The sequence below is a fragment of the Leptonotus elevatus genome, chromosome 13 (genome assembly GCF_054856555.1).
Source record: "Leptonotus elevatus isolate MCC_2025b chromosome 13, RoL_Lele_1.0, whole genome shotgun sequence".
Taxonomy (NCBI): Eukaryota; Metazoa; Chordata; class Actinopteri; order Syngnathiformes; family Syngnathidae; genus Leptonotus; species Leptonotus elevatus.
The window spans coordinates 20,169,706-20,185,266 of record NC_141251.1 but is presented as its reverse complement, the minus strand read 5'-3'; the positions used below and the strand labels follow the sequence as shown (position 1 = coordinate 20,185,266).

Below are 15,561 nucleotides of genomic sequence, written 5' to 3'. Positions count from 1 at the left end.
TTGCACGCAAAATACAGCTTTTATGGACATCAGTCAGCCTTTGTTCGTATCTGCGAATGTTCGTAACTCAGATGTTCGTAACTAGAGGACTAATTCAATGGTTCATTGAATTATAATTAGTAATGAAATGAAAAAAATATTAGTTAAATGTGCCAATTAATTATTTTATTTGAATAAGTATTTGGTGAATTTCCAATAATTAAATTCAATATTAACGTTGAAAAATGAGTTCGGATTATCTACTTCTTGAAATGAACTATTAGACATAAAATGCAGAATTTTTTATAAAATTAGACCATTAAAATTATTTAAATAAACAATTGTATATAAACACAAAAACCATTAGTAATATAAATAATTAAAATATAATTAACAAAACATGTTTAAGAAAGGGCTAACTAATTCTAATACATTAATCATAAATAAGCTAAAACATCATTTGTTTAAAATAAAAACAATTTTACGTTTCATTTTACTTAAATTAAATTGTTTTATTATTATTTACTACATTTTAAAAACCCTTGACCACAAAAGTTTGCCCAGCCCTTTCCTAGACAAAGACCGACTTATTATTTCGTTTTATGTGCATTGCTAATAAGTGAGAGATTTAAAGGGCTGTCATCCAACAAGTGACAAATGTTCTCTGTTCAATTAAACTCTTATTCTTCTTTTACAAGCAAATATGACGCTCGCACCATGTCATCTCACTCGTTGCCGTTTTGATTGATTATGTTGTTGTTGTTGTTGTTGTTGAGATGCAGTGCCACCAATCACCCCCTCACAAGTATGATCCTCCCTCACTCACAATTCCCCACTACACACCCTCTTGGTGAGGAAATGAGACTATTGGTTAAAGCCCAGTTAACTCTTTAATATAATAACAATAAGAAAACAACAATAATATTAAGTGAGGAACAAATTATCTGATGTCAAATTGTATTTGCCTTAGGTATTGGTTTTTATATTGGCAGTCTCCACGAGTACCTGATACATTAAAATAAGGTCCACATTGGCCCACTACCTTCCAAAATAATAATAATTATTATGTGCACATGATGCAAGTCCAAAAATCATTATATTAAGCCAGGGATAGGCAAGTTTGGTTCTAGAGAGCCACAGTGCTGCATGTTTTCGGTGTCTCCTGCCTCCAACCCAGGTGTTTCAAATCATCAGCTCATAATTACGTTCTGCAGGAGCCTCTGAGCTGTGTTTGAGGAGGGAGACATCAAAAACATGCAGGACTGCGGCTCTCTAGGACCGAACTTGCCTACCCGCTGTATTAAGCCAAAATGCAACTACCTGAGGGAAATCACAATTTCAGTAAAAACAGGTATCCAGAATACAAAATCATTGCCATATAAATCACCACAATATAAATCTGCAGATTTGAATGCAGTCATAAAACTTGAAATCACTGATGAAAATGGATGTAACCTCCCACCAACCACTCCCTCTCAACTCACCCTTCCCACCAGAACTGGATCAGGTCCGGTGTACTCCTCAATGACAAAGAACTGATTCCAGACCCAACCTCTTTTGGACCTGTGCAGCACCTGACCCTCCTTGCCCAACCGGGGCCGGTGTCTGTGCATCGATGTGTGACCTGCACACACACATACATTGTATTGACTCTACTATGAAATCACAAGGTTTTCTCTCGGAGGGTTCTTTTTTTACCAATTGAGATTAGCGCCAAGGTGTGTGTGGGATGCGGGAAAACACGTCAATGGAAATCCCACTTGGACACCACAGTGAGAAAGTGTGTGTGGGTGGTGCTTTTCATAATGTAGCCTATTGTGAGCAATGGTAGTGTTTTAATGACAAAACAATAGGAAAGTACCTCCTACGTTTAAGCAACAAATGTATCATTTTAATTGCAACATGTTGCTATTTAAGTGAGAGACAATGTTTTTTTTTAGGTCTATATAGCACTGTTTCTTAATAAAAATAATAAAAAAGATTTGTCTATATCTACATGTCTGTATGTACTTTATAGTTAGTTATGTCATTACTGTATGTTTCTATAAAGTACAATATTTTAAAATGATACTTTTCCTATTGAAAAACACATTCAGCAACACATGCAGGATACATATATACCCGTATAAACATATACAGTATTGCTTTTACCCTCACCCTTCCATTACGTTTTTATTTTCATCTAAGAAAATTGGGGTGCCGTTTGGCAAACTGTCAGGCTTCTCCATTCTGTCTCCCTCTGTTCATCTGTTATTAGATGGATTACAACTGTTGAGTAAATTCTGTTGCATTATATTCACCCATTTATACGTACATATAATTGTATAGAGTATTTTAACTTTTAACTTTAACTTAGGAGCAAGCACTAATGTGGCTAAATATGGCGTGTTATTGTGTCACTGTTGGAAGACTACAGCATTCTCACCTGCATGTCTGTGTCTGTGGGGGCGATGACCCAAGGAGTCGTGTCCTCTTTGGCTTGCCGTTGCCAGGCTACAAAGCGCGCAGAGTCCCGCTAACACCAGAAACACCCTCAGCATCATCATCGTCATCATCATCAAATCCAACCTCCTCTATCTGGTTCCTCTCAGTGGAGCTCAGCCCCCACTGAGGTGACTTCCTGTTTGGTGAAGGGAATGTTGGGAGTTTTGATTTCACGCGTGCCAACCTTCTTCTTCGTCTTCTCCTCCAATCCTCCAAGCCTGGAAGCAAACAAAATGTTGGAATTATTGATGATGCTCACAGTAAAGGAAAGGAAGCTTTCCGTCTGATGCTCGCCAGCCTTGTTACGCGAGTCTTCTTTAATTAGCCAGTCAAGCCCATCTGTAAACTAATTAGCTTGAATTCACTTGGACATAGATGGGACCACTCATGTGAAAATGGTAGAAAACAAGATGTCGGTTTCTGTTTACATGTCTTTATTTAAAAAGACTATCAATCACATGTGCAGCAATATGACAACATGAAGTAAGTGGATGTAAATGCTGCAAGAGCACAGCCAGCAGTCCTCCCACCATTGACACTTATTTTCATTTTAAATAACAGTCAAAAAGAATGTTGCATCATATGAAGGCGTGACAGGACAAACTGAAAATAAAACAATTTTAGTTATCGCCAGAATAAAGTTGTGATCTTGTGTGAATAAAAGGGTGGACTCAAAGTAATGATTTCACATTTGTTTTGTTTTTTTACTTACAATTGCAGTGAGGGGTGAAAAAATTATAACAACTTGAAAAAGTTTCTTGTTAAATTTATCAACAACATTCATCATAAAAAATTGGCTAATATAATTGTTTTCAGAGAAAAAATTTATGAGAATGAAATTAGTGTTTTAGTACAAAAATGATTCACGAAAATAAATAAATTAAAGTAGAAATTTAAAGAAAAAAGTAATACAGCATTCAAAATGACCTTAATAACACATACTTCACCTTTCCCTTTGGAGACTATCCTTTACGGGTGGGGTGAGGGGCAACTTTATACTTGTAATATTGCGACTGTTTAAGTTTATGCTAAAGTGCAACTACTTCTAAAACCGCATGTTACATCACACTAAGCTAAGTATGTGAAGCCATTTTGAAAGAAAAAAAAGACCTGTAATTCTATCTGAAAACACTGGAAGGTGCTACACCGGGAGGGTCAGACTGTTTTTGGTTATTGGTCATGTGACAACCAACCAGGAAGTGAATATGGAGCTGTAAGAAGCAGCATTCATACAACGTTTAAAAATACGTTTTTAAACAGAACTAAAAGCAATCAAAATGTAATAAAATGAAGCTAAAGATCAAACTTGATAATGGACATATTCATTGGTCATACCAAGTAGGCAAAGCCAATGTCATTTTGTGAGGTAAGTTTGCACAGTATTCACATAGTGATAGTTGTTTATTTGCTTCTATTTTCCATAGTTGTAGTGCACTTTCAACATTTCAATTCGATTTTGGTATTAACAAAGGTAAAATGGCTTGTTTCACTAATTCACTGTCATACAGTGTTTGGAGAGTATCTTTCGTGCCTCTTTTGCCCTCCATTTTGTCCTTAAGCCACTTAAAAGACATCTTCCTTGCTCTGAACAGATCTTGCCTCAGCTAGGATTTTTCAGAATAGTTTTGTCTTTCCTAGCATCTTTACTTTTAGGGGAAATTCTAAGAAAACATCACAATTGTCTGAATTTTCTAAGAATTTGGCCACTAGGAACAACTCTTTGCAGAATATTTTGGAATATGGCGCCGGATGTTTAAAATGTGACATGAGACGAGGGCGATTTAGGACCCAAGTGCGGCACATCAAATGACAGCGATAGTTTCGAAATTGCTTCATGACTTTGATATCAACTGTGACGGATTCACTTCAAAGCCAGAATACAGAGCAGCTGACTTCTCAGTAGAGTAAGATTTTGAAGATTGGGAATTTGTTTGGAGCAAAGTCATGTAATGCTCCACAGGCCACAGGTAGCAGACCAAAAATGCTCACACTTAATTTTGTTGTCTTAATCCACAATTTACAGAAAGCATAACGGGGAACTCACAATTCGTTATCTTGATAGCTGAATCCCCAACAGCCTTGGGGACTGGCAAACAAACGTGGCAAAGCAGAACATGTTATGAACTTGTTATTGCTCAAACTTTGTGGCCAAAGGTGGAGGTGATGAAAGGGAGACTGTTGTAGTGTCTTTCATGTCTAACAATCTGATCAAGATTGTGCCATCATAGGCGGGTGTCGATGACTAGGGCCGAAAGATTGCATTTGGCTGACAGACTCTGGCTGTCATAGCAAGAAATGTGACCGTATCCTCCAAAACATTCACTTTAGAGTTTTAGCAACTTACTGAATCATTGTTAATGTTTGTTATGCTTCCGTAAATTAATATTGAATAGTTTGAAAGCATCCTTTGTGACCATATGTGCCCTTGATCACTTACTGCCTGAGAAACTTTCTTTCCATTAGGGTTTTTGGGTCATTTCATTGGCCCCTGCTTGATCACATGACCAGCCAAGCAGGAAGCGCTGACAATTAATCCCACTCGGGCTCATCGAGTGGCTAATTATGCCTGACACTTGATTGATGGGACTTGTTGGAGAGTTTTGTTTTAGTGGGGAATAACCTTGAAAGCAAGATGAAGAGAAAAGTGGCAACAAGTTATGGTCGTAAGGTTGATATACTTTTTTTTTTTTAAGTACTGTTTATATCAAATTTCAAGCATTTTGTGCACCTTGTTCGAAAGTGCAGTGCACTAAAAAAAAACACAAAGTCTTGTATGTTTTATGTTTACATTTAAAATAATAATAATTGTGAATCAAATTCTTATTCCAAGCACTTTTCCAAGTTATGCATTAAAGCCAAACCTGTTTAAGAATTCCAAGACCTCCCAACTTATTTTAATGGCAGCAAACTTGTTCAGAATCTCCTCACAGACTGTCAAAGTGTCACAATTGTGTCAGCTTTTATTAAGTGGCAACATAATTCAACAAGTCCAGCATAAATTGAATTTATAGGGGGGGAAAACATTGCAGCAGTGTCTTATTTCGCTTGACCGCGCTCATCTGTTATTCTGAAACGATGTGCCACTGTGATAGAGAAATAGGATATTTTATGAAGGAGGACCGGCGACGGCATGAGTGACGTCTCTACAAATATGAAACTTGATAATGCCACTATTGATTAAATTTGTCTTCTTTAAGGACGAAAACATGGCAGGAGAATCTTGTCACAGATCTTGGAACAAGCTGGTTTCACCGAGTGATGTGAAATTTGGTAGATGTGCCTATCATAAGTAGACCCACAAAAAAGCCTCAAGGAATCCATGCTGGAAATCAGTATTTGCCTAAAGGGGGTGGGGGGAGGGACTAAAGAAGTATAACAACTTGAAAAAGTTTCTTGCTAAATAAAAGACAAACATTCATCATGATAAAAAAAAAAGACAACCGGTAATATGATTTTTTTTTTTTGAAAAAAATGAGAAAACTTACTATATTTTTATTCAGATGAAAGTTTTAGTACAAAAATGATTAAAAAATAAATAACACCACTAAGTATGTCTGCCATTTTGTTCTAAAGTGGACATTTTAGTCAGATGATCGCATCTTAGAGATTTTTTGTGATTGATACAAAATTTGAAATTTGATGGATGGGCAACGCAAAGTTACGAAGAATAAGATTGTTTGTTGTCGTGTGTGGGTGGAGCAGCAAATTTTGATGACTTGACAAAAAATGGCTGTGTAGTGCTACAAGGGAACCATTTGAAAATGCAGTCCCAGAAGCCAGTTTCACCTAACAACATAAAATTTGATCTATCATGGGTAGACCCACAAAATTGGCAAATGTATCCGATGGATACCAAATTTTTAGCATTTATACAAGCAGATTGACAACTCAAAATTGTAAATAATTTATAATAAGTTTTTGATGGCATCTGGGCCAAGCATGACACAACATTTGATGGCTTACTGTATAAAAAAAAACTTGCAGCACCTCTCAAATTTTGTGTGTGTGTGAGGCCCCATTCGTTTAATTTACCATTTTGATGTATTTATTTCCTCCTTAGACTTGGCCAGAGGTGCGAGTGAGCTGGTTGTGCAGCAAACGAGATAACGACTCCCTCGGGTGAGTAAGCCCCTTTCACCCGCCTACTTCCTGTGTCTGAACACATGACTCAAGAGTCGCATTAGAACAATAGACAAAGTGTGTGTGCGTCTGTGTATATTTATATATGTGTATGTGTGCGTCCCTCGGGTGGCAGGAGTCACGAGTTGTCTGAGACGTTTGTGATTCATTGGCAAACAGACTGCATGCTGCTTGGGGAGTTTTGAGGGGGGTTCAAGAGGTTGTAGCGGCGGGGTTGCAACCTCGCTAACTGACTCCACATGTGTCCGAATGAAGCTGGTTATTCACAAGCCACTGTTTAAGTGGCACGATTACATTTCAGGGTCAAGTGCAGGGATTACCTAAAGTGTGGCGCACCCCAAGCATCAGATTAAAGGTCTAATGGAAAGTGGCACAATTAAATCCCAGGGTCTGGTGAAGGGATTCCTAACCTGTGGTTACTGTCTGGTTTAATAACTCTACATTTAAATTAGTTCAATAATTAGTATTTTCCCTTGTTAAGTTAGAGTTTTTAGCACAGAGGTGCGTTGCACCAATTCTGCCGAAATGCTGAAAGTGGTGCATTTCTTAAAAAGACCCCAGAAATGCAAATTTTTATCATCACCATTTCCTGATCCACATGTGAACTCGGACTCAACCTCAGAGCTCCTCTCCAGATGTGAGTTCCATTTCTTCCTGCAGTTATCAGAGGGATGAAATTCAAACAAAAACAAAACAAGGTCATGTGAGGTTTATAATGAGATTTTCTGTTACTGTAGAAAAAAAAATCTACTTTTTCAAAACAAATCTCCTGAGCTTATTTGTAAAGGCTGGAGATGCAAAAAGCTGCAGAGTTTGTTTGGATTTTCCACCTGCAGAACTTGTACTTGTTTTCATCAGGCACGATGTGATAAGGCAGGAAAAAATGGCGGGAAGGGGGTGTAGCCAATCAGAGAGCAGTAATAAACAGACGTGCTTTGCATGTTGAGAAGATTTAAATAATTTCCACATGCTCCCATAGTCTCATTTTTGTATATTGTCAATTTATCATGTTCCAATATTTGTATTTTGTATTTTCTCCTGTTCTTACACAATCTGTATGTTCTCATGTTAATTTTCTTGTTCTTATATTCTCATGTTTTTGTGCTCATAATGTGTAATTCATTTATAACCTATATTATCTGTACTTCTACAGTGTGATTTTATTAAAATTTTCTTACGGCTTCTCATGGCTCTCAATTTGTGATCACATGCATTCTGGTTTTCATGCACTTGTGTTCTCCAATTCTGATACAATATTCTGATATTCTCAATTGTCTGTGTTCTTGCTGTCTCTTTGCATCTGTTATCTTTTCGTATATTACTCACACACATGCACACCCACACAGAAGAGTTTTGGAGTTCATCGCGAGTGAGTCATTTGCGTGTTAGCCTGGTAAAAGCTTGAAAGTTGGCGCACAATTTTGTGCAAAACCTGAGGTCTAATTGCTTTTCAATTGGACCACCAATTGTGTGTGTGTGTGTGTGTGTGTGTGTGTTGCGATTAAAAAAGGCTTCTAAGCTTTCTCAGCACTCATGTAAATGAGTATTAATGACACTGATCCACAATTCTTATTTTGTGTGTGTGTGTGTGTGCCTTCGTTTTTGTGACATTATGGGGCCCATACACACGCTCTTTTCCTGGTTTAACTACCATTGTGGGGACCCACTTGATCTTGTCGGGACATTTTGGTGGTCCCCACAAGTTCAGACCTCTTTTTGAGGGAAAATACTTGGTTTTAGAGTTTAGGTTTGAATTGCGTTTTGATTGGGGTTAGGGTAAGGGTTAAGCAATCAGTTGTGATGGTTAAGGTTAGGGTAAGGGGCTAGGAAATGCATCATCAATGAGATGTCCCCACGATAATACAAAGACAAACGTGTGTGCGCGCATGCGTGACTGTAATTGTGATTTCCTGACTGTAAGCATATGTACTGTACTATACATGTGACTGTGTGTGCATGTGCCTTTAAGCTTGTGTGTGAATGCGTCGCTGTAACTGATTAGCATTGAACCATTCGTGCAACTCAAGTGCTAATTAGCAGCCACAAGCCTGTACCGCATGCACGCATACACATGACTGCTGTAGTACTACATTTGCTTGATTAATGTAAATGTCATGTGGTGACACAACAATCCGCTTTGTTTGGCCAATTTTGGTGGAGTCGCCTGTGCTTTGATACACACTCCACACGCATCATTGCGCCACTCTCATACTTGCAATCTCTCATCTTGTTCCTGTTCTGTTCTCATGATATTCATAATCATAGATTCTTTATCTTATACGATATTCATTTTCAGTAGAAAGGGGGGGGGGGGATAATGGCGTCACGTCAAAATTGTTTTGATCAATCTTTAATGTTTTAAAGCATTAATGCTTTATATACATTTTTTTTCCAGATTTTTCAAAATGTGGAAGTTCTTTTTTTTTTATCTTAGACAATATCATTTAAAATTTCTAAAAAAATAAATTCAGTTAGCTCCCAAAGTTATCAGTATGTCTTAAAAAGTTTATTGTAAACTGGAAACACCTTTCTTTGTTTTAATGTCAAACAAAAACAAAAGGTTCAGAAGGTTCCCAGGGTCAGCAGCATCTCTTATAAAGTTAAATGCAAATTTAAATAATACCGATATTTGGCAAAATGTGCAATATTGGCGCCGATAATCGGCCAGGCCAATTATCGGTCTGTACCTAGCTAAAATACTATTCAAAAACTTGAACTTGTCATGTATTTTCTTGTAATATATTGATTGTAAGTTTTTTTTTGGCAACTCTGCTTGTAATTTATTTATTTTTACTTATTTTTTGTTGCTTATTATGCTACAGTGACTTGTAGTTTGTGGTACATTATTTTGCAACTGTAGAACAATTAATTGGCGTCATTTGGAAAACAAGTTTGTTTTTTTGTAGTATATCAGAACATCGTGATCGTGACTCAACTGCATGAGGAAAGAGTGGCCTCATGTTTTCAATTATTTGCACATCATTTAAAAACAATGAAAGTTCTCTTCCAATTACCCCATCACAGGCATTCTAATGTGCTTCCCGAGCTGCTTCTCTACCCGATTTGTCCTCTTTATGAAAGACAAAAGTCTCCAATGGCCGCCCAAATGAGATGCGTCCAAGCCTAGAGGCCAAACAAAGCCGTCTCCGATTAGACAGTTGACCAACGCTTTTGGCGCATTTTTACGACTTTTAATTACCATGCGCTAATCTCCGATGTTCAATTTAAAATGGGAAAAGAGGGCGTTCGTTTGCGCTAATGTCACAGCCGCGGCCATTATAGACTGAAATAGAAACTCGGAGGGCACCCTCAATTAACTGGCATCTTAATTAATACTCCTCATTCCTTCACCTCCGCGCCATATTTCTCCATTTATCTGCCTTTCGCTCTTTCTTTCTTCTTCTCTGTCACAGCTCAGTAGTGTCTGGAATGGCAATTACTGCCTCACAGTTGAAATGACACAATAATTGACTGCTGCACTACATTACAGTACACGCCACAAAGTGAATATTAATATGCACATGCTGCAGACTTTTTCCAGCCTCTCGCGTATTATTACTGATCTGAAAGGTTTAGGGTTGCAAATTAAGAGTTAAAACGAAAGTTTCAAGCCACGGTTGTTTCGAGGAAGAGTTTGAAATTTAAGATTTCAAATAAAAGGAAGGTTTTGGTGTCAAATTGGGGTTTTAAATGATGGTTTCAAGCCAGGGTGAGGATTGTTAGGTTTAAGGTTTCAAATTAGGGTTTAAAGTAGATAAACCGTCAGCCATCAGAGACAGTTGAGAAAAAGAAAGCTGTATTTAAGAGGCCATAATATGTCGCTAAAAGTTTGAAATGAGTCAATTTAGCTGTTAAAATAAAATACATTCAGAGTATTGGCGTAGTGTTAAGTTGTATATTTTGATAATTAATTTTTATTTGTTTTAATGCCGGGTCACTTTATGTGAAACTGATCTGCACCTCAAAAAATGTTGGAGACTGCTGTCAGAGTTTCAAGCCTGCATTACAGTTTTTAGGGTTCCTCTAAAATTCTCTGCAGCTGCTATTAGATGACTCTGACTATGTTTACATGCAGTCAATATTCGGGTTAAGGTCAGAATTCCGGTTTCTGAAAGAATCAAGGTGACACGTTTACATGCATGGCGGAAAGAGTTACTCCCGTGTACATGCTCATTTGTGCTCGATTGGAATAATACGTTTGCGCTTTTAACTTACTATATTTTCAATAAAAGACATATTTATGTCACTCACTACGCTAAATAAAGTAGTCAGTTTGGTTCTTTGCTGCAAGCGTCATGTTTGTTGACAACGGCTTGAGTATTTACGGTGGGTTACACGCCAGAAACACGGACTTATATACTTGTATTTACTGTATGTGTATACAGGCACAAACTGTGGCGTTTTCACCGTAGAGACAAAAAAATTATGTGAAAACGCAGTGGACAAATCAATGTATTCAAGGGAGGCTCCTTTAGCATGTAGGACGGAGCTGCGCATACACGTCGTGACTACATAGACATAGACAAAAATAAGCGACAAAGAAGAAGAAAATAAAATGAAGAAGAAAATAGTGAGCATGCCAACAGTGAAAAACATTGCCCAGATCGATCGAGATATTCCAAATGTGTTTATATGAGTAAGAATTCCGGTTATGAAAGGAGTAACCCAGGGCTCTTATTCGGGGTTTTAAAAACCCGAATAAGAGCATATTTGTGTTTTTGCGCATGTTTACATGGCCTTACAAAACCCGAATATTTCTAATATTCGGGTTTTAAAAGGTTTATTGCCTGCATGTAAACGTGGTCTCTGAGGAGGTCGCAGACGAGGTTGCTGCAGCTCTCTCTGCTTCCTTTCATCCAAAGGAAAGAGCTAGCAGACAAAACAGTTCAGACAAACCACACCAACACAAGTGTGTTGAAAAGAAATCAAGTAGCTAGCTCCCTGTGGCCCTTTAGAACATTTGTGTGTGTGTGTGTCCGCATGTGTGTGACTGTGTGAGAGAGACAGTACATGAGTGTGTGTGAGACTATGGCTGTGAGAGAGACTGTGTTTGTTTGTGTGACAGTGTGCGAGATTGTGTGTACATGTGAGCAAGAGAGCAACTGTGTGCGTGTTTTGCCCAAAGGGAAACGTCTGGAAACGATTTGAGCCTTCAGGAAAAATAAAATGCTTGGGATTCTTTTGGGGGACAATCGGCCGCATAGAGAAATCAAATGAAGACCAAAAAGAGGCCAGACGTGAGGAAAATCAAATAGTTCGACTGTGTGTGTGTGTGTGTGGGTGGGGGTGTGCGTGTGTGTGCGTGTGTGTGCGTGTGTGTGTGTGTGTGGGGGGGGGGGGGGGGGGTGGGGGGGTGTGTGTGTGTGCGTGCGTGTGTCTAAGTGCATGTGGTTGTACAGTGTAAGAAACGCTGGCTCAGGGCATAAAGAGATGGTGATTATTGGCGAAGGGAAGTAAAACTCCTTGTTCAGTAGTCCTCCACACCACAAGGGGGCGGTAACCTTTTTTTAATCCTCATTAGAAGCGTTTCATTTAAATCAGTCCATGGCTGTGTACAAATGTGCACCCTACTCCCTATATAGTACCCTTATGGGTCACGCCATTTTGTAGTGGTGTCCGAATGTCCAGGGAATGAAAATGTAGGGCACTCAAAATGAGCCACAATGCACTCTGAAAAGTGATGAACATCGATGTTCACTCAACCGGGTTGATATAGACCACAATGCATTGCGTGTGTGAAAAAAACATGGCGCGAGGGACAGCGCAAGCGCTGGAATCAAATCCGATGCATGAATATATATCATGAAAATAATTAATTTGTTTTAATTGAAAAAATCTACAACAAAGGAAATAAAGTACAGTTTGAAAACATTTTCATTCACAATATATAGTCGGTAATTTATGCGCCGGTGCGTCGTAAGAGTTATGCGAGATATGCGACGAGGAGAAAGTAGTGGGGTTGCTGTCCGAATCACCAAACAGAATGAGGGCACTACATATTAGGCCACTATATAGTGTGGGGCTATGTAGTGAATGAAAAGATAGGGGATAAGTGTGGACATTCGGATACACAGCCCATGTTATTGTCTCATCTGTCTCAATGTAGAGGTACCTCACCTTACGAATAGTGATGCACGATAATATCGGTGGCCGATAATTATCTGCAATTTTCGACCAATTTGACTTCAAACAGATAAAACAGATAATACAGAAGTCCGCCAATAATAATAGACTTGCCGCGTTGTTGCCGCGTTAGTCCATCTGTTGTGGTTGTGGCTCAAGTTGTGCCCAACTCCTCAACCCCTCCCCTCTCCTATGGTAGTGTCGCATATTTGTGACATCATAATGCACACAAGGGAACTCGTGTTGACAGAAGATGCTTCATGCCAACATGGCAGTCGCCAATGTGGGCTTACTTTACTGTGTCTCTCCAAAATGTTACCCTCACAGTTTTTTGTAGCATTTTTAAAACATGACTGTTTTGTTTTGGCAAACTCAAAATGAGTTACTGGTTGTCTTTGAAGCAGAGATATCAATACAATTCAGCTTCATAGTTCTTTGCACAATGTTTCAATGTATTTCTACATGTTAGCCATATAGTTGTATTGATGTTAATTTTGCAAACAATTATCGTCTTATCGGTTATCGACATCAGCACTTTCTAAATTATTGGTTTATCGTATCGGTTGAAAATAGCATTATCGTGCATCCCTACTTACGAATGAGTTTTTCAAAATACGAGCCATCACTTTTGTGTCTTGAGATGTAAGCAAAGATTTGAGTGTTACATGGTGCCAGCGAATTTCAAAACAAACATCAGTTTGGCAAGTTTATTGCCTCTTTCAAGTGAAGATTACTCTCAAGCTCTCTCACTCAAATTACTTGTGTATTTTGCTGCAGCTTACGAAGCAGACGTGACCGTCTTCTTAGGGTTTTATACTGCCCCTGGTGGCTAAGAAGTGGACACCAGAAGTAACATTATAATGAATTCATGACACTATGACGCGCCTTTTACTTCTTTGCATTCTATTTATGTTATTACTGTATGTTTTTGTAAAGTGTAATACTGCAGATTTGCTAATTATTTAAACACATTACAGCATTTTTGTGTGTGCTGCCATACAGATGAATGGCCTTTTCATTCCTTTCATTTGAGAAGGATAAGGATGGATGGTCACAGAATGAATAAGCTTCTAAAAGTCAAGGCAAATAAAAAATCAATATACTATAGTTCCACACACCTCATGGGCATGTGTGTTTCTTCAAATTTATATTAAGTCTTTGACCTAAAAATGTCCTGAATCAATCTCAATTAAAGGCGCATACTCCATTTTGACATATTAAATAAGGTTATAAACACAAAGAGCCACCATAAATTCAATGTTTCCTGGTGAGGGGGGCATTTTAGTAACCTCTGATTTGTGTATGTAAACAACACTATATGTGTTTAGAGTATAGCTCGTAAAAAAAAAGAAAAAGAAAAAAGAAAGCTTAATTTTAGCATTGAAAACTGTCAATTACAACGGCACGGCGGGGCACTGAAGTGGCTGTTATGGCATCAGTCCATCTTATTAGCGCCCCTTGTTAAAGGCAGGTGCATGGGGAAAATAAGGAGGTGGACAAGGAAGGAAGGAAGGAAGTGAGAGAGAGAGAGAGAGAGAGAGAGAGAGAGAGAGAGAGAGAGAGAGAGAGAGAGAGAGAGAGAGAATTTGTTGTCCAGCTGGGCCAATCGTGCGTGTCCGTGGACTGCAGAGTAAAGATATTAAATATGAAACATGAGTGAGATATCAAAGAGGAAGCTGCAATGCTGCATGAAAATCCTCTTCTTTTTTTTCACCTAAACCCTCCATTCTTTCCGTCAGTGACTTAATCCTCAGGGGCTTACATTTGTTGTTTGTGTGTGTATTCTTCTATCTGACATATTTGAATATTCCCCGTCTCCATACGTGTTCTCCCACCGCCATCCCCCACAAAAGGCCTCCTTATCCGCGATGTTGCTTCAAGGGAACTTACGTGTGGTTTGACGAAAAATAACAGAAATGAAAACAACTAATGGTAGAATTACCATGGCAGTGAGTAAAAATGTGTGACATCATCCCCGAATCCCACTGTAATATATATACTATAATGTGCTGAAAATAAAGTCAAAGTCGATTAATCAATGATATCATTGATATTTTTTCTAGCAGTGCATCAATCCCCAACTAGTTTTCTATCATGGACCGTTTCCCGCAGACATATTTCGACGGAAAAGCAGTCTAGTCTTTTTAATAATATTGTTCGCGTAAAAAACAAACAAAAAAAACTTAAAAAATATAAATATTGTAATCTTAATTTTATTTTAATATTTTTATTTGACGAAGAAATATGTAACATTTTTCAATTTTTTTACTTGTATCCCAGGATCACTCGCTGTACCTCACAACCTCCCCGGTTCCGGAAAAGCAATTTCACTCCATTCGCTCTTTGTAATACTCTCATTGTCCTCTGATAGCACACACCTTTTACGAATGTTCATCTAAATCTGCCTGGATACACGGCAAACTACAGGCACAAGAAAAAAAATCTGGTTAATCAATTGAAACTGAGTATTTCTTTAAAAAGGCTCATTAAAAAGTGATTTGATCAAGACATGTGCTGTAAATCATCCGTAGCTAGCATCCGTAACTGCATCATGTGACACAAAAGCTGAATCAGATGAAATAGATGATATGACTACTTTAATCGACAGAACTTGTGTGATTAAAATTGAGACCAATTCAAATATTTATGTGTAGTACGATGCCAAATGTGTTTTCTAAACTAACATTGCTGAGTTTGACTGTAAAAGTAAGTCATATTGAAAACCCTGGTTTTAAATGACACAGAAAACAATCTTGATTCCCATGAATTCCAATCGAAAATTCAAATTCTCATCAAACTTTCCGCAAATGCAGCCTTACCTCTCAAAATGAGAAG

At 38.1% G+C, this 15,561-nt stretch overlaps 1 protein-coding gene across 2 annotated transcripts in view; it reads right to left on the bottom strand.

Moving 5' to 3' along the window:
* The window catches only part of cdh11 (cadherin 11, type 2, OB-cadherin (osteoblast)), an 88,358-nt gene that overhangs the window by 27,689 nt on the left and 45,108 nt on the right, over positions 1-15,561 (bottom strand). For both annotated transcript variants that reach the window (XM_086092665.1, XM_086092664.1), the window contains 2 exons: positions 2,405-2,681; positions 1,464-1,603 (listed from right to left, as the gene is read on the bottom strand). In XM_086092665.1, coding sequence (XP_085948791.1) covers positions 1,464-1,603; positions 2,405-2,537 — 273 coding nt within the window. In that variant the 5' untranslated portion in view covers positions 2,538-2,681. The remainder of the gene's footprint in view (positions 1-1,463; positions 1,604-2,404; positions 2,682-15,561) is intronic.